At 51.2% G+C, this 19,828-nt stretch overlaps 1 protein-coding gene across 2 annotated transcripts in view; it reads left to right on the forward strand.

Annotated features, from left to right (window-relative positions):
- The first annotated feature begins 11,445 nt into the window (after positions 1-11,445).
- The window catches only part of KIRREL1 (kirre like nephrin family adhesion molecule 1), a 105,022-nt gene continuing 96,639 nt past the window's right edge, over positions 11,446-19,828 (forward strand). For both annotated transcript variants that reach the window (XM_012748708.3, XM_012748709.3), the window contains exon 1: positions 11,446-11,880. In XM_012748708.3, coding sequence (XP_012604162.1) covers positions 11,829-11,880 — 52 coding nt within the window. In that variant the 5' untranslated portion in view covers positions 11,446-11,828. The remainder of the gene's footprint in view (positions 11,881-19,828) is intronic.

Consider the following 19,828-nt stretch of genomic DNA (forward strand, 5'->3'; position numbering starts at 1 on the left):
TATTCCTGGAAGGCATTCCTACACCAGGAGAGTTAGCTACCACTCCACAGGCAAGTGAGTGTGGGCCACGTTACAGAGCCCTCTAATCCAACCTAAATGCGTCTTCAACTCAATTTCCACTTAGCCAGACTCCCAACATGCCTGTGGCTCATTTACCACCTGACATGAGAGGAGGTGGGAGAGAGGGGAAATCATAATGGAAACAGACATCAGTTGTGGTTACAGTATCTTACTCTTGCATCTTTTATGCAGAATCACATGAACATACCAGCAGGGTGTTTCCCAGGGCCTTAGGAGGGCCCCCGAACAAGTGAGCTTCATTAATTTTATGGTAAGTCTGCCTCTGGTTGTAGACTCTTGGGCTAAGTATAATTTGGGGGGCTATAGAGGGTCTTTCTTGTATACCTCCAAAACACTACCTTATCAAGCACAAAGGTATCTATAATTACATTGTCAGAAATGTATTCTTTTGGTTAAAGCATTGTCCCAGTGCTAGCTCTCTTTTAAAATACACTTTGGTAGTAGGGAAGGAGGGAGGCAGGATATGGAGTCCCTCACAGTTTAATATGAAGGTATTCCCCAGAGGAAGTTTAGAGCAGTAGGACAATTCTCAGGGTTGAGGAATAAAGTATCAAAGAAAAGACACCAACCGTATCACCAGTGAAGGGAAACTTCCTTCACTTCACACTGTGTGTGTAATGGATGTGCTGGGCCCTGCACCCAAATTTGGGGTTGCAAATTTGTGACCTACGTGAGAAGGTAGAGTAGGGGTGAACCCCTATAGCATCCAGCTATAGCATCCATCATTTTTACTTTCCAATTATGAGCAGTAATAGAAGAGATTAGAATTATTAATACTATGAATAGCAATTTCTCAACAAAATCACTTTGCTTGGCAAATATTTTGGATTTTATTGAATGATTTAAGCTGCATATTAGTGACTTAGTTCAGGCTGACTTGGAGAGACGTCATTTTTCTAATTTCCTTTGGCTTGCTTCTGCCATTGCCACCTGTCCCCACTTCCCAGTCCCTGGCTTGCAGGAGACCCTGACTCAGGTGCCAGCCCAGCTGAACTCCTCTGACACCTTGCCCCCACCAGGGCTCGATGCTGTGTTTGTGAGGGGGAGACTCTCAGGTCACCTTGCTTCTCTCTCCCTTTAGATGCTAAAACAGAGATGGTGGTCAAATCGCCCAAGAAGATCCAGGAGCAGAGAAGCGGAGAACGGAGAGGAGTGGCTGGCAGGTGACTATTTATCTCTGTCTCTCTGATGGCTCTGAGCTTTCTGTTCCCCATGTAAATGAGGCGAGGCCCCCAGAACACAGGGCCTGGGGCTGCTTATTTTCGTGGCAGCCATTCTCTGACAAGCTTCCTCAGAAAACTCCTCTTCGATAACCCCAGTGCCTGAGAGCCACCCTGGAGCTAGCTGTGAAGAGGCAGGCTCTCTGCTGGCTGTGTGTTTGAAGAGAATGCAAACTCTGGGATATCACATAGAAATCAGGCTAGAGAACGCACAGCCCAAGATCTCCAGGAATAGAAGAAACATGGTAGAGTTGACATACTGGATAAGAATCCTATGGTCACATTCACTTGCTGTGTGCCTTTGGGCAAGCTACTTGGCCTCTCTCTGCCTCAGTTACCCTACAGAGATGTGGGAATGGTGATGCCTGCCTTGTCATTATAAGGATTGAAAATCCTTATAATGACACTGTACACCTGTACAGTGTCTACCATGGTGCCAGACATGTTGTAGATGCTCAAGGGAGACTGGGTTCCCAGAGGGACAGATATTTCATAGAAAAAACATTCTTTGAGCTTCTTTCATGTGGCAGATCCTAAGCAGACCCTGAGGGAGGAACTAAGATGGGGAAGGCTCTCACAGTTTGAGGAGAGGCATGACTATAATAGTAAACAGGTGGCCTCAAGGAGTGGAAAGTCAATGGCATTGCAAAGAGAGAACCAAAAGGCATGTCATCCCACTGGGCAACTCAGGGAAGGTGTTGCGTCTGAGTTAGGCCTTAAAGGAGGAGTATAGACCAGAGACTCATGGTAGAAAAATGTACCATACCACATGCAGGGGAAAAGCATGAACAAAGGAACAAAGGGGTAAAAACCTGGGGACTATTTGGGGAAACACCAATGGGCTGAGGAATGGGGCTTTGGGGTCTGTGGGGCATATGTGAATAAAACTGCCCAACAAAGCTCTACAGGAAGCCAGAAGGTAAGTTGAGGCCAGAGGCTTTGCATGCTTTGAATGTCCAGCTTTCTCTAGGAAACAAGGAACCATAGCAGGTTTGTTTTGTTTTGTTTTGTTTTTGAGACAGAGTTTCACTGTGTTGCCCAGGCTAGAGTGAGTGCCGTGGAGTCAGCCTAGCTCACAGCAACCTCAAACTCCTTGGCTCAAGCGGTCCTTCTGCCTCAGCCTCCCGAGTAGCTGGGACTGCAGGCATGCGCCACCATGCCCGGCTAATTTTTTGTATATATATCTTTTTAGTTGGTCAATTAATTTCTTTCTATTTTTAGTAGAGACAGGGTCTCGCTCAGGCTGGTTTCGAACTCTTGACCTCGAGCAATCCGCCCGCCTCGGCCTCCCTGAGTGCTAGGATTATAGGCGTGAGCCGCGCCCGGCCTATAGCAGGTTTTTGAATGTATATTTTGAAAAGACAGCTCCACTCCTCAGAGCATGCAAGTGCCCCCAGAGCAGGTGCCTGGCCCGGCCACCCTGTTTCAGTAGAAGAACAAGGAATGTGGCCACCACTGAACAGGGGAGCGAGGGAGTGCAGGCAGGCAGGGAGAAGTACCAGTGAGTTACACCGTTATAAATACACTTTAGGGCCGTGTGACTTGGCCATAAATCGCCGCACTGTGCTCAGGTGATGTCACCCGACGTTCGGCTGTATTTATAGCTTTGTTCACTGTTCCCTGGGATTTTTTTTTCACATTCAAGATAATAAGTGTCTCCCCCACACACACACACACTCATCCTGAACAACAGAAGATAAACTTTCCTGCCATTTCTGCTCTTATTCTTCCAGCTCCTTGGAAGGGTGATTGCCTGGAGTGATCGAATGCCTACTGAGTTGGGAAGTTCCACCTGCAGTCCAGCTGCTAGCCCCGAAGCTGGCTTGTAGTCTGTAAAATGGAGCCCGGCCCCCTGTATGCTCCAGGAAATCCTTTGGAGAACCCAAAATCAGGAACATGTCGTTCTTTTTGTAAGTCCTAAGAGCCTACTATGTGCCCGGCACCCTGGTGACAGCAGTGAACAATACCGGCACAGTCTCTCCCCGTACAGGGTTTATAATCCAGAGGGGAAACGGACACTGAATATCGAGTTACAAGTGTGATGCATGTTACTGGTGGAAGTAGAGGGTGTTTGGGGGCAATCACAAGGTGATCTAACCTGTTTGGAGGAATTACAGCGGCTTCCACGAGCAAATGACATTTAGCGTGAGGTCTAAGGGATGATGCTAGCTTAGGGGGCAAGGTGGGAGTGGAGCCCCGGGTGGAAAACAATATTGTAGTCCAGGGAACAGCATGTGTCGAGGCCCCAATGATAAGGGAAATATGGCCAGTGCCAGGAACTCAGAGAAGCCTGGTGAAGCTGGAATATAAGGCACAGGACGGGTGTGGGGAGCAGTGAGTCTGGGGGGTAGGGCAAGCCCACCCCAGGCAGGCTCTCAGAGCCCAGGGAAAGATGCCATCTGAGCCTAAGCCCAATAAGAGTCAGCAGAGAGTTTTAAGCAGGGGAGCGATGTGGTCAGATTTGAGCTTGAGAAAGATCACTGGGGCCGCAGAGAACGGAGCTGATGAGAAAGGGGAGTGAGCAGACAGATGACACATGTGGAACAGGGTGGTGACAGTGGAGATGGAAGGAAATGGACTGGAAAACCAATCCACAGGATCTGGAGACTGAGTGGGTGTGAATGGGGAGGAAGAGAGAGCAGTCAAGGACAGACTCATAGGCGTGTGGCCTGAGCAACGGGATGGAGGGTGGTGTCATTCTTGAAAGAGGACCACTGCAGAGTGGCCAGGGTTTGTTTTGTTCTGTTTTTGGTGGGGGGACAGACTTCTGGGAATTTGCTTTCCCTTGGATCTGCTCCCAAAGCCTAGACGAGGGGAGGACCTACGGGCGGGGCCAGAGGAAGGGTTGAGGCTCAGGCCTAAGGGCGGGTGGAAGAGGGGAAGCTGCCAGTGCCTGGAAGAGGGGACTTGGTGCCAGGCCCTCTTTGCTGGCTATGCCTTGGAGGCTGGAATAGAAGCACTGGAGAGACATTAAACCAACATTCTCCATCTGTCCGTTTAGGAAATGCCACCTGAGCCAGCAGCCAGACCCTGCCTGGCAGGCATTGCAAGGCCTGTTCCTTGGCACAGAAGCCGGAAGCCAGTGAAAGCAGAGAGGAGTGCCCCTGGCCTGGAGCTTGGCTGTCACATGTAGGAGGCCCACCAGGACAGGTGAAGGGGGTGGGAGTCAGGAAATGGGTCCTTCATCCTCGGCCTAAGGAGGATGCTTGGCTCCAATTCCTTGGGAGGAAATGGGCCCCAAGGATTTCTAGAAACAGTTTTCAATCACAGAGCATTTACAGAACACCTCTGTGCTCCCTAATGGAACCCCTCGATAGGCACCCCAGGGAATGGCCCCTGATTCTGTATTAGAGACAAGGAGTATTATAGTATTACAGAACCATGGGCGCATCAGAGCTAGCAGAAAACTGAGGCCCAGAGTGGGGAACTGTCTTATTTCAGGCCACATTTCAGACTTTGAATATTATAGGAAACTTTTCTTGATGCCTCCAAGCTGAGTTCAGTAACTCTTGTTTTGCATTCTTAATAAACATGGGCATTTTTCTGTCTCTACACTTCCCAACTCTGTTGTAATTACTGTCCAGTTTTTCCACTAGCCTGTGAGCTCCTGGAGAACAAGGGGGTGTGTTTTATTCTTCTTTGTACCCCAAGTGCTTAGCCCAGCACCTGGCATAGAGTAAGCTTTTTATATGTGTTTGTGGGATGAATAGATGAATGAATGGGTGAATGAATTAAGTACTTATTTTTTTCTTTTGTTGAGACTGAGTCTCACTCTGTTGCCCAGGCTACAGTGCCATGGCATCAGCCTAGCTCACAGCAACCTCAAACTCCTGGGTTCAAGCAATCCTGCTGCCTCAGCCTCCCAAGTAGCTGGGATTACAGGCATGTACCACCATGCCTGGCTAATTTTTTCCATTTTTTGGTAGAGTTAGGGTCTTGCTCTTGCTCAGGCTGGTCTCAAACTCTTTGCCTCAAGTGATCCTCCCTCTTTGACCTCCCAGAGTGCTAGGATTACAGGCATGAGCCACCATGCCTGGTCAAATACTTAATTAACATCAATCAAAACTCTTAGGAAGCCTCTACTCAGAGTTATAAGGGTTGGAGTGCTCAAATGATCCACCCTCTCGGCCTCCCAGAGTGCTAGGATTATAGGTGTGAGCCACCACGCCTGGCCTGGAGTGACATTGTTAAGCATTGTGCTTTAAGTTAATGGTCTCTCTTATAATTAGGGTTAAGTAAGCCGGGCCCTTATATGAACCTCACTCAACTTCACCCTTAAATCTTCCATGATGTTCAGTGTCCTTAACACAACTGCAAAACCAAAACCCTAACTGCCAACTTAATCCCATCTCTAGCTTGCATTCGAACATAACCCATAACCCCATAACCCAGTCCTAATAGTAAATGGATCTAATGATTGGTGGTTTTAGGTTTTCAAGGAAGCACCAGGGAGTGCTGAAGGCGAAGAGACTGGGGACTTGGGGTTAGGATGTGGGAAAACCAAGGGCCAAGGGAAGATGAAAGGCTTCCCCCTTCTCCTCAGTATCCCCTGCTTCCGGCTTTCTCAGTTCCCTCTCTGATTTTCAGATGCCTACAGGAGACCAGAGCTCCATAGTGGGCAGAGCTGCGTAGGTGTAAGGAGGGTCTTTGCTGATAAAAGCATTTGGCATGAGTCTCGGGTGCAGGGGTGGGAAAGTTGGAGTCAGCAAGACATACGGAGGAATCCTGGCATGAGAGGCAAGATGCTTGGGTCCTGGTCCTGGGTCTACTGTCGCTTGCTTTGCGACCTTTGACCGACCCTTTCACCATCTTGAAGGGGAATGACTTCATTTTGTCTGAGACATTAATTCATATTACTGTCTCCATTTTTCCCTAATTAAGTCTATTCCCCACTCTCCCCTCCCCCACACGCCCACTATCTACCAGAGGCCTCTCTGCCTGGGGTTGCTGAACCCTAACTCTCTCTCTCTCTATCTCTCTCTCTCTCTCTCTGAGCAGGTATCCTCAGCTAGGCTTCTCGTTGGAAGCAGGGATCTTCCAATCCCTGTGAGCTCAGGCAATGAAATCCTCATTAAACCTAATAAGAAATAACTGGTCCATTTAGCACGAATTGTCTCCCCATTGGAGCTGGAATATGAAGCAATGGAAAGGGAAGGGCTGAAAATGGGTGGTATGGGATGGATCTCGGTGGTCACAGGCAATGCCGGGACATGGTAAATACACCCTGGGAACCTGTCTTTGCCAAGGTCGTCCTGGCTAAGCCCCTGCCTCCGAGCAGCTTCACCCCATCCAAACCATCTCTCTCTCTCTAAATATTTTGGACACTCCTTCTCAGTAGACAGTCCCTTGTGTGGTCTAGCCTCCAGTTCTTCTACTTCAATAGCAGCACTGCTTCCTCACATATCCTCTGACACTCCTCTCCACGGCGCCTGACCTCTTTGGTCCCCTGTCCCCTTCTGGAGGAGGCTGAGGATGGCCACTTACTAACCTCACTACTGCCCAGGGTGCCTAGTTTCTGCTGAGCTTCCTTCTGGAAGCCTCATATCCTAAACGCACCAGGGCGCCAGGCCCCCTCGGAATGTGTTCTTTGCCCTGCACAGATGTGGGAAGGGGGTGGACAAATATCATGTCAACTGCTGAGACCACTGGTCCTTGGTAAGACATCAAGCACAGGTGGCAAAACTGAGGAACCAGCAGTTCCCAGGCCCAGAATCCCTCTTCTCACTCCTTTTGCAGAGCCAGGTACTCTTTACAGAGAGGCCGGTCCGGCCGGACGCAGGTTCAGGGGCCCCTGGCCACTCAGGAGTGGTCCAGGGTGCTTTGACGGGTGCTCTTCTTCCTGCTGCCTCACTCTCCCCTCACAGTGCAGATTAGAGTCTCTCCCCACTGCATTAAGGCAGGCCCTTGCCTTTGCCCTTACTCTTACACATCGCAAAAGCTGAGCGTATTAAGGAAAAGGAGCACGAGAGAAAATGGACTGGTAGAACAGCGGGAAATCGCAAGGCCTATTATCTGCATAAGCAGACAGAAAAGTGGAGAAGGAATGAGGAAGAGCCCCGTTTGATGGAAGGACTTTTGAAGAAGGGATGCATCTGCCACTGCTCTGGAATACAGCTCTGCAGCTGGGGAAGAGACAAAGCAACTACTCCAGAGCCTTTACCCTTCGGGGATCAAGGTCTCCTTTAGGGTCAGGATTATTTTCCAAGCTGAAAATCAGGATCTCGGCCTTTCTCTCCTCCGTCTCTGGTAAGCAGCAGGGACATAATCCTCTACCCCCTCTAGGGGGAAAGTGGACAATTTATAGAACTGTTCTGCCGCTTTTAGCCCTCATTGAGACAAAGAATTCATTTCTGTCTCTCAAGGTGGCTTCTCCTGCTGATGGTCATAAATTGCCTTCCTGCTCACTCCCTGACCTCTCGATCTTTTTGCTTTTGTACTCAAAAAATTATTAATATTTCTCTTAGCTCCATGTATAACCTTTGGCCGTGTCTCTCCTTTTTTCTAGGTGAAGTAGCATCCTTAGGGATTACTACCGCCACCTGCACACCCGCATGCTTCTGCCTGGGCAGGGCTCTGTGCATGGAGGTGAAGACAAATCTGCAGGAGGAAGATTCAAAAGGTCCCTGCTTTGGGGAGCTCCAAACCCCAAAATAATCACAGCTAGCGTTTACCGAGCAGTCGCTGTGTGCCTAGCACTCTTCTAAGAGCTGTATGAATATTGACTCACTCAACCCTCACAACAAGCTGGGCTCCGTGGCATGACCTGTAGTCCCAGCTACTCAGGTGGCGGAGGTGGGAGGTTACCTTGAGCCATGAGTTCAAGACCAGCTTGGGCAACATAGCATGACCCCTGTCTCAAAAAAAAAGAAAAAAAAAAGTTATACTCAGTTCTCACAACGGTCCCATAAAGTACTATTATTACCCCTGTTTTCAGATTAAAGAAAAACAAGAGTTAGAGAGGTTAGGTACGTAAACTCTCCAAAGTCTCACAGAAAGTAAGCAGTAGAGCTTGGATTCGAACCCCTCGGTCTGGTTTCAGTGTCCATGTGGTTGGCTCTCAACCACTCTGTGCCTCTCTGCTGGGGAAGGAGCTCCAGACTGAGGGGACATGCCCCCAGGGATGTCCTGTCCTAGGGAGGTATGTCCCATTTCATGGAAAAAACACAGGCTTTGTCTTCAGAGAACTTGCCTGATACTAGGGACTCTGTCTGGCCCAGGATGTCCCCAGTTTGATAAGAGTTATGTTATTAGATTCTGGGACACTTAAGTTAATTCAGTTAGACAACACTGCGAACATTAGTGCTAGAGAGATGAGAATGGAGCAAAGTTGGAGGCGCTTAATTGGGGTTACCCTCAGGAGGGGAGGGCGATACAAGGCTGGCAATAGGCAGAAGAAATGCTAGTGGAGGGAGGAGAGCAGGGGACCCTGTGGCATGCACCTTGTGGAAGGCAATGCCTGGAAAGCCCTGGGAAGAGGGGGGGTTGCTTAGCTTAGAGGTTCTCAACCCTGGCTGCCCATGAGAATTACCTGGGGCTATGTCTAAAAACACTGATGCTTGGACTTCACCCCAGAACAATTCATCTTCGGGGGTGAGGCCAGGGCACTGCTGTTTTCTAAAAGCCTCTGGGAGATTCTACTGCACAGCTGGTGTTGAGGACCACCGGCTGGGGATGGGGAGTTAAGCTCCGGGATCTGGGATGCTGGGTGGCTTAGGTGGAAGGGATTCTAGAGAAATGAGTTTGCTATGGACTGAACTGTTGAGAATTTGGAATTAAAGAAAGAAGGGGAAGGAAAGTCAACAGACCAGGGGAGAGAGGTGGAGTTACTGTTTTGGCTGTTAGAGAGCTAGAAAAACCTGGCTCCTCTGTTTCTAGGGTTTCAGGGTGAGATAGGAGGCCCAAGGGAAGCCAAAAGATTTGGATATCCCAGTCCTTCCTTACACAGAGAGTTGCTATCAAGTCCACATTATCAGAATCCGGAAGTTGGGCAAGAAGCACTAAGTTAAGAATACTCCCTGGCTTAGGGCCTTTTTCTTTTTTACACCTTCCTAAATCCTGGTCACCTGCCCCCCCCCCCATGTACCTTCAGGCAGAGTGGAAAGAGGAAAGCCTGTTTTACTGATACTTCCTGAGCACCCCTACCTCAGGCCCTTTGCACTTGTATTAGTGCTCACCTGTTACAGTCTCCCCGCAGATACCTGAGGGCTGAATCCCATAGTTCCTTCAGGTCTGTGCTCAAATGTCACTTCAGCAGGGCAGCTTTCCTTGGCTACCTACATGGACATCAATGCCTTCATCCCTCCCACTCCCCATTCCACTCCCCACTCCGTTCACCCTGCTTTATTTGTCTCCCAAGGCATTTATCACAACCTGGGTGTTTTATATTTTTCTACAGCCTCTCCTCTCCTCTGTAACAGAATGTTAAAAGGGAAGGACTTTGTCAGTTTTTTTCATTGTTGTATCCCCAAAGCCTAGAATTGTGACTAGAACATAGCAGGCACTGAAGACATATCTGTGGAATATATGATTAACAAGTGAATAAACGAAAGCCCTTACGTGTCTGTGTGCTTGGGTTGCATTCCTATTTCTCTGGGCTAGGCATGGCTCTTTCTTCTTAAACTGTGCGTCTGCCTGTGCATATGTGTTTTCACATGTAGGAAGGATTCTCTGGGTCTGTGCATACCTGCGGCCTCCGGGCCACATGTGGCCTTCTGGATCCTTGAGTGTGGCCTTTTGACTGAATCCAAATTTTAAAGAACAAATCCCTCTAATAAGGGGATTTGTTCTGCGAAGTTTGGATTCCGTTGGGGGCCGCACTTAGGGATCCGGAGGGTAACATGTGGCCTTGAGGCTGCAGGGCCCCCACCCGTGGCTGGCGTCAGGATCCCTGCAGGAAAGAGGAGTTGTGGCTGCCACACATCAGCAGAGGGCACCAGAGAGCCACGCGCCTAGCTTCGGGGGCCAAAATGGAGAAGTCTTGGCGGGGAAGGTTAGAGACCCAGGAAACCTAGAATCTGGGAGGAAAAGAGGTGGAAACCTCTTTAGACCAGCGCATTACTGTAAAATTGTGCAATTGCTGTGACTCCTCTGTTATTTCCCCTCGATTCATCCCCCAGCGCCCAGACCGCCAAGCACCCCCATCGACCCTGGGAGCAGAAGCATGGAGTTAGGGGTTGGGAGAGGTGCTGGTCGCCAAAGTGGGCCCTTAAGAAAGCGGAGATCCCCTCCTGGACGTTCTCATTACTCTCTCCAGGAGTTCCCCCCTACTTTCCAGTTCCTAGATCTCTGGACCCCGAAGGATCTCAAACTCCAGGGTGCTTAGAGATCTTGGGGGCGCCCTCTCCTCCGTCTTGTCTTCAGAGAGGCCAGGCCAGGCCTTGGCCCTTCCCGCCGTCGAGCTGGCTGGCTTCTCCTTCTGGATGGGTAGGTGCCTGAAATGAACAAAGGACCGAGGCAGCTGTGCCTCTTCCCGGCAGCTGAGGGCTCCCAGTACCTAGCCTGGCCCCGCGGAAGCTGAGCGGACCCTCGGGGCAGGGGCTGAAGGCTGGTCCAAGAAGCAGCTCTGGGTTCTGTAGGTGGGGAGAGGAATGCGTGCCCCTCCCCCGTCAAGCATTCACTAGTCAACTGGGAATTCTTGATTTGGGGAAACTAGGGATTAGATTCCGGGTGTGGGATTAAAAACAGAGGGAGGGGGGAGAGAGATCTTTATGTTTTTGTTTTTTTTTTTAACTCCCTGCCTCCCCCCAGGCAAAACCCGAAAAACACTCATTCTCCCCCCACCCCAATAACCCAGTCATCCTCTGGGCTAGACGCTCATCCTCAGCCCATACCGCACCCCCTGCACACACACTCTTCTGCTTAGTTCCTAAATTCCACTGCCCGAGAGACCCAGATCGTGTCTATACATGGGAGGGGGTGCGGGTGGGCAGGGGTCGCGCCGCGCCTGCCCCGGGGCCCGCGACTGTCGCGTTCTTTACCCCTTTGCCCTCGATTCCTCCCTCTCCTTGCTCTGGCTCCATCGCAGCCCCTGCGAGGGGTGTGGGTGAGTGTGCGCGCGCGCTGGGGGGGCCGGGGGAGGGCTCGCGGAGGGAGGCGCCGTCGGAGGGAGAGTAGACGTCAGGAGGAGGGAGGGAGGGAGCGAGGGAAGGAAGAGAAGGGGAGAGAAAGGGAGAGCGGCACAGAGACCGAAAGAGAGACCCAGAGAGATAAAGCTAGAGTCGAGAAATAATTAAGGGCTGGGGGCGGGTAGGGGCGAGAAACGGGACAGGAAGAAGGACCAGGAGGAAAGGGAGAGAAAGAGGAACGGAGGGAAGGGAATTGAGTTTGTGCGCGTGAGTGTGCGCGCGCGCCCGTGCCTCTGTGTGTGTGTGTGTGCGCGCGTGTGTGTGTGTGTGTGTGTGTGTGCAGGGGCGGGCGCGGGCGGGCGGGGGGCGGGCTCCCGGGCTCCCCTCCTCCCCAGCCCGCTCCTCCAGCTCCCTCGCCAACTCCGGGCCCCAGCCGCGGGCGGGCGCACGGCGGGCGGGCAGCATGCTGAGCCTCCTCGTCTGGATCCTCACTCTCTCCGATACTTTCTCCCAAGGTAAGGGCCCCCGCCCGCCCCCGCGCGCTCGGCTCCCCCCAGGGCCCCGGGGACTGCGCCCCCGCCGGGGGAGCTCCGGGTGTCCCGCGGCCCGCGGCCGGTCGCCGGGGTCCAGACGCCACGAGGCGGGGGCTCGGTACGCGCGCGGAGCCCTGAGGGAGGGGGCGCGGAGTAGCCGGGGCTGGCGAGAATGAGTTTTCCGTTGATTTGCCCAAGTTGTTTCCTCTGGCTGCGCGGGAGAACAGGGAATTGGGGCCGCGTGGGCTGGAGGTCAGAGTGAAAAAGGGACTCGTACGCTCAAAGTCTTTCCCGGAGCCTCCGGCAGCCCTACCTACCCCTCTAAGGCCGGGGGTCCGGACACCGGGGTCCTGGCTAAGGCGAAGGCTGGTTTTTGGATTTGGGGGGGTCGAGGTGCAAGGAAAGCTGGGTCCCACACTTCCAAAAATGTTGCGGAAGGGATACCCCTCTCCAGCCCAGCCCTTGGGGGGCCTGAGTCTGAACCCCGGCTCCAGACTGCCTGGGGCTGCCCCCTCTGGAGGAAGGGAGGGGCGCCTTGGGGCCTCTGGTGGGGGGTTGGAACCCCTGCCTGTGAGGCTTTGGGCGGAGAGTGGAATCCCAAATACAGCTTCAGGCTGGGTTGATATGGAGGGGGAGCTCTAGAGGGACTGACACCCCACTTGGGGTCGGGAAAGTGTTGATGTCTGGGGCTTATTTGGAATTTGCAGGGGAGAGGCTGGGAGGCGAGGGAGGTGGCTGAGAGGGATGAGGATGTTGGTGTATCCTGGGCAGGGCTGGGGAAGCGGGGGAGGGACGGGGACGAGGGAGCCAAGGGCCCAGCCGGGACTGGGGTCTGGGGGAGTGGGTTCAGCCTCCGGGGGTCTGACTCTAAGGAAGATTTAACCCTGCGGAGCCCCTCCACCTCCCCCAAAATGGAGCTGACACAGAAATTGACACACACCACCGTGAAACAGCCACAGACACTGAGACAGACTACTCACCTACTGAGACAGAGACATACCCACAAACACCCCCCACGCTGAGACAGACACATATACACAAAGACACTGACACATCTGAGGAAGACAGATTCCTCCCCCAAACTGGCACACACTCCCGTTCACACACCCCAGCATTAGAACTCATACACACAGTACATGTATGACAGGCAGGCGTTTACAAGGACACGACATACACAGAGAAACCCTTCCACAGATACCAACCCTCAAGCAAACAAAGAAACTTGAACAGACATTCATATAGGCAGACACCTATGGAGATGTACAGGCTACAAAATGGAGGAGGTGGTCTCTTTTTTGGGGGGGGAGAAGGAATCTGGGAGGTCAGCTTGGTAGAACAGCCCAGGCATGACTGCCTTGCTCCCGGCTCCCTTCCTGGGTTTGTGGGTGGGGTGTTTGTGCCGGACCCCTCCCCTCCCTGCCAGGCCCCTCCCCAGCTCTGAAGGCAGAGCTGGCTGAGTTGGTGAGGGCAGGTCTGGATTCATCTTTCCCCACAGGGCACCCAGGCCCCCCTCAACACACACTTAAGACAGGGGAAGGGCACAGGTCCTCGGTGTGAGCCAAGAGCAGGAGGCAGTGCCTGGGGGAAAGGGGGAGGCCTGGCCCTGAGGTTGGCAGGCCAGGCCAGCCCAGCCACTTGGCAGAAAGTTGGGAAGATGACTTAAGTTCTGACTTTGTTCAGCCAGGCTGCTGGAGGAGGGCAGAGGGAGGGCCATGGTGGTGGTGGAGGGGGCTGCTGGGTCAGTACTGGTATGTGTTGGGGGCGAGCTTGTGTCTGCCCCTTTCTTGCAGCCCTCACATGTTAGCAACATGGATACAAATGAGTGTTAAGGAACAAAAGCTGCAGTTAGCAAACAGGAGAGATGTGGATTAAATCGGGCACAGAAAGAAGTGTGTGTGTGTGTGTGTGTGTGTGTGTGTGTGTGTGTTTCTCTCTTTCTCCCTTTGGAAAGGGGAAAGGGGTTAGGGTAAACTGAGCTTCCACCTCCCTGCCTGGAACAGGGGTGAAAGCAAGACCTGAACAGGGGTAGAAACAAGTATCTGGGGTGGGGGGAGAGGATACCAAAGAAAAGACAGGGAGAAAATAGACAGGAGAGGAGAGGAAATGACAACTGAGTGTTGGGGGGAGCTCAGCAAGGGATTGGGAGGAGGCAGAGAGGGAAGGAGTTAGGGGTCTGGGGAGACTGGGGCACACATGGGGGAGGGGGCTTGGCGGGACTCCCTGTCCTTAGTCTCCATCCTTAGAAAGAAGGGGGTTCTAGGGCTCTAGGTCAGGGACTGGGCCAGTGAGAGGGGAAAGGGGGGCGGGGCGGGGGGATGAGGGACAGTGGAGAGGAAATGGGGGGAGAGTAGGTTGTAGGGGAAGGACATAGAATTGAGGGGAGCGGAGAGGGGAAGGGGAGATTCAGCCTAGGCTGAGAATAAAAATCGCATTCTAAAGAATTTCAATGGGCTTCATCAATCTTCATTTTTCACTAAATAATTTTCTGTATCTTATCTAAATGAAAACCATTATCCTTCCCCCCGTTTCCATCATGCGCCGGCTCCTCAGACTGATTGCGCCGAAAATTGAAATATTTATTCATTTTCTGGGAGATTTTCTCGCTCCCTAGTCTCAGGGAGGAGAAATTGAAAAAGAAAGATTATAGCTAATCAGAGCAATGTGGGATGACAGGCCGGCTCGGGGCGGGAGCTGCCTCCAGAGGCGGGGTGGGTGTGGGGGTAGGACACAAACCCATCCTTCCAGCCCCCAGAGCTCCCCTGGCATTCCTGCCACTGCTTTTGAGAGGCGTAGAGGGGAAGGGGAAAAGGCCCGAGGGCCCCCTAAATTCCCAGTATTCAACTCCCTGAGTACAACTACATCCTGGCAGGAACCTGGGGCCTGGGAGAGTAGCCGGGCTCTCCCTTCCCTGTGCTACACACGACACACACTCTCCAGACAGCCCACTTCTGCCGTTGAGGTTGGCAAAGAGGCAGGGGAGACATGGCAGGAGCCAGGGTACTGGGCCCTTCTCTCCTTGACCTTGACTGGACTCCACTTTCTGTCTCCTGCTCACTTAGACCCAAAGGGAGGGCGTGAACCAAGTACTCAGTAGCGCCACAGCCCTGGACTCCAGAGAACCCTATCAGAAGGAGGAGGAATGGTCCAGGCCTTCTCACTTCTTCTTTTTCCCATGGCTGAGTGGTTGGTTGTCCTGGCTCTGCCTTTGGTTCTCCGGGCAGCTGGGGGCAGGGAACCCGCTTCCCCCCACCCAGGACCTCTTCATATCCTGGGACTAAGTCTTAATTTCTCTTTTACCCTATAGTTTCTGGCATAGTGCTGCACATATGATAAGTGCCCCTTAAATACCCGATCAATCGATTGACTGGATGAGAGTGCTGCAGTGTTGGAAGGAGCAGGATTAAATGGTGATTAAATCAGACTCGCACCCAGCCCCCACCTCCACTATTTGTTAGCCAGGTAAACTTGAACAAGTTATGTGTTTTCTCTTTGCCCCAGTTTGCTGTCTGTAAAGTGAGGCTGGTAGCAACACTTATGGGGTTGTGATGGCGATTGAATATGTTGATCCAAGTAAAGTGCATGGAACAGGCATCTGGCACAGCGAAGAGTGCCCAGCAAATGCTTGCTGTCCTAACTCTGTGGCTGGACATATATAGGCAGTTGAGTTGTCAGCACCTCCTTGTCATCTCTTCTTTATGATTCCTTTTTTGTTTTCTAGCCCCTGCCCAGATCCTTGGGCTGGGGCTTCAGGAAGACTCTTCTTTGTATCTCTCTTGGAGGGAACTGGGTTGTGGCAGACCCAGAGGGGAAACTGATCAGTGGTTGGAAACCTCAGAAAAGGTCTGGGGAAGGGTCTTGAGGGGACAGCAAAGTGGAAGAGGTTGGCATTTGAATGAGTGGGGAGGAACCAGAGCCCTTATGTGAGATGAGGAGGGATACTAGCCCCAAGGTGGCAGCATTTCAGAGTCTGGAAATAATATGGATCATTTATTGAGCCCTTGTGTTAACTACTTTACATGCATTATCTAATTTAATCTATACAACAACCCCCAAGTTGGCCCTTTAATTATCCCCATTTCACGGATGAGAAACTGAGGTTTAGATACGTTAAGTATATTGTTGGTAGCTGTAGGAGCCAGCTGACCCCCAGAGCCTGCACCTTTTTCCTTCGCCAGAGATCCTGCGTGCCAGCAGGAGTGGATGCTGGGCTGGGACAGGGCTTCTCCTGGCCCACAGCAGCATGAGAACCAGGAGGAAAAGGGAGTGAGTGTTTTGTAAAGGTAAACTCATTCAAAGTTTTTAAACAATCCTTTGTTCCAAAATTCTGTCCTACATTTTTTTTGGTGTTAAATCGTTTTTCTTTGATGATATGACAGTGTTAGTTAATGACTTTTTATTTTTTTTAAGGACTTGGCAAATAAAAAGGTGTGCAGCCTTGTGTTTGTTTCCAATATTAAACACAGCCTTTCAGGCCCATGAACTATAAATTTAGGAGCTATACCCCTGTACCAGGCAAGGCTGGCTCCTGGAAAGGCCCCGAGTCATACAGAGGCAAGGAGTAAAGCTGGATCTGGGTCTCCCAAGGGTCTCCCAAGGGTCTCCCCTGGCTTATTCCAGCCTGCCTGAGAAGGCCTCTAGTCCTTCTTAGCCTGTGCCCTGGGGACCTCCCTGTCTTGCTTAAGGTGGCGGAAAGTGGTTATAGGAAGTCAGCTCCATACCAAAGCATCAAAATTACCTTTTATTGAGTTTGTACTGTGTGCTTTTCAAGTGAATGTTACTCCCATTTTATAGATAAGCAAACCAAAGTTGAGAGTTTAACTTGCTTAAGGCCATACCTAGGGTGTTAGATCCCAGATTCCAACTTTCTTTTCTCTGGCTACAAAGCCCACTGCCTCCCTTAGAGTTGAGGCAGCTGCTGGGGGTAGGTGTGTGGCTAGGCCTTTTTCCTCTCTGGGGCCTTGCTTAACTCAGCCTTTTTGCCCAGTTCTCAGTCCAGGAATGCCAAGGCCACATCTACCTCCCTGGCTTGCTTTGAGGATCATTTATGAGGCAAAACTTAGAAGTCAGGATACATGTTTAGTCAGTGGGGGTAGGACTGTAAACACTGTGCTTTGTCAGAAGGAGGTTAATAATGCCTCAACCCTTTTCCTCCCACCTTTAGAGTCTTTTAACTTTGTGTCTCTATAGTGCTTCCCAATTTTAGCATCTTTTTCACAGGGACCATCTCATTTGATGGAGAGATAAGATCATCCTATGAAATCAGCAGTTATTATTTCTCCATTTAATAGATGAGAAGACAGACACCTAAAGAAATTAAATGACTTGCTAAGGGGTGAAAATGGGGCTGGAGGGAGGGGATAGAGGGCAGGGTCCTTAATCTCCCCAATATCTGGGAGCAGTTTCCATTTGAGGGCAGGGAAATTCCTTTCCATGCTTCCAGAGACGAGAAAGCTGCGCCCCTTCCTGACCTACCGGATCCTGTCTGATTTCTTCCCAGGGCCTCCAGGCCAGTTGACTTGGCAGTCTCCTGGAGGGTGCTTTGACCTGGAAAAGGCTGGGGTGTGGGGGTGGGTAGTCAGCGGTAGAGGAGAATGAGGCTGTCATGTCCTTGATTCTGAAATGTGAAGCCAGGGAGAGGCAGGCTCAGAAGTCAGGGGAAAAAAAAAAAAAAAAAGGGCTCTCTCAAAGTGAGGGAGAAGGTCATTCACTTTGGTGAAGGGCCTACTTTGTGTTTTGCATATATTAGTAACTAATTTAATACCAACAATAATCTATTAAAGGCAGGTGTTGTCCCCATTTTACAGATTAGCGAACAAGGACCCAAAGAAGTTAAATAGGTTGTCCAAGATGATACAGCTAGTAAGGGACAGGACCAGGACTTAGAATCCAATTAAGGACGTGGTGGTGCTGTATGTATGTAGGGGGGAGGAGTGGAGGTAATTCCCAAAAGGAAGTTCCTGAAGATCTCACATCCACCTCTTCTACATTACCGCTGCACGCAAGCGTGCGGCTGCAGTCTCACTATACGCATATACATGTATTCACACATGTCCTCATGTGCACTTGCACATGCAGCCGCTTCTCTCCCCATACAGGTCTGGACAGATATCTGTGTTGACCAGAGTCCTTCCTGTCACCAGAGCACTAGTGTGCAACAGTGTTACATTTTTGTGTATCATTTTACTTCTATCCATAGCAGCCCTCCTGAGTCTTTGAAGGCACTACTTTCTGCCTCATCTTGCCTGCTCCTCATCCTCTGATAGGTGCACACACTGTGAGGCTGAGAAAGTTGAAAGGGACGCCTTGGGGTCCCCATTCTGTGACACTGGGCCCTCTCCATCCTGCAGCCCAGCTCTCACACCTGCCGGCCCCTGGTTCTCAGACAATGCGAACCCGATTAAGTCCTTGTAGCGCCCAGGATAAAAGGCGCTCTAGCTCCCAGACACCACTGAAGATCACATTTATTTTGAGACAGAGTCTCACTTTGTTGTCCAGGCTAGAGTGAGTGCCGTGGCATCAGCCTAGCTCACAGCAACCTCAAACTCCTGGGCTCAAGCAATCCTTCTGCCTCAGCCTCCCGAGTAGCTGGAACTACAGGCATGTGCCACCATACCCGGCTCATTTTTTCTATATATATTAATTGGCCAATTAATTTCTTTCTATTTATAGTGGAGACGGGGTCTCGCTCTTGCTCAGGCTAGTTTCGGACTCCTGACCTCGAGCAATCCGCCTGCCTCGGCCTCCCAGAGTGCTAGGATTACAGGCGTGAGCCACCGTGCCAGGCCCACATTTTTTTCCTTCTTCCCATCCCACTTGCTCTCCCTCCATCAGCCCTCTCCAAGCTCCCAATTTCTCCCTCCCTCCACGTTTAATTTCTCTAGTAACTTTTATTAAGCTCTGTTGTCTCCAGGGGCTGCAGTCCTCATCCCTCTCTGCCCTCCTTGAGCCCATTTAACAAAATTGGGATCATATTGAAACAAATGGGCCTTGCAGCCAGCCAACCTCCTTAGGATTAAGGGTCTTAAATCCAGGGGTGGCAATTTCTAGTACTCTGTAGCAAATTCTGTCAGTGTCCCAAGAGAGAATGCTGCTGCTTCATCCCTCTGGGGCCTGGCTGAGGAAGGTGATGGAAGGCTCTTCCAGAAGGCTGTGAGGCTGGAATTTTGAGGCAGAGAAGGGACATCAGGAATTCGGGTTTCTGGAGGTTTTGCCCATTGTCCAGCAGGACTATCCCTGGAAGGACAGTTCCATTCTATGCTGGGTCAGGAGTTAGATTCTCCATCTTCTTGCCCAGCCTAGAGTGTAGTGGCATCATCATAGTTCATGGCAACCTCAAACTCCAGGGCTCAAGAGATCCTCCTGCCTCAGCCTCCCGAATAGCTGGGACTGCAGGCATGCACCACCACACCTGGCTAATTTTTTCTATTTAGTGGAGACAGGGTCTCACTCTTACTCAGGCTGGTCTCGAACTCCTGACCTCAAGTAATCCTCCTGCCTCGGCCTCCCAGAGGGCTAGGATTACAGGCGTGAGCCACTGTACCAGCCCAGATTCTTCTTCTGGACTGGGCCATTTAGTGCTTTTTCTCCCAGCCCCTTATGTCCTTCTGAGGCAGTATGAGTATATCCTCACCGGCAGATGCGTGGGAAGAGTAAGGACTTTCGTTCCTTCATTCAGCAGGAACGTATGTGTGCTTACTGTGTGCCAGGCACCAGTTTGCAAAGTTACTAAAATACTGTCCCCTGCCCTTAAGGATCTCACTTCATGATTTAGGTGCAAATGACTCAACCTCAGTCGGCCTCAGTTTCCTCTTTCTCCCAATGGGGAGAACTAATTTTTTTGTTTTAAATCAGCAAATGTACCTTACTGTGTGTAAAACATACTGGTAGGCATTTTGTGGAATAAAAAAAGCATGTGGCGCCTCCCCTCCAA

This window comes from Microcebus murinus, chromosome 2 (assembly GCF_040939455.1).
Source record: "Microcebus murinus isolate Inina chromosome 2, M.murinus_Inina_mat1.0, whole genome shotgun sequence".
Classification (NCBI taxonomy): Eukaryota; Metazoa; Chordata; class Mammalia; order Primates; family Cheirogaleidae; genus Microcebus; species Microcebus murinus.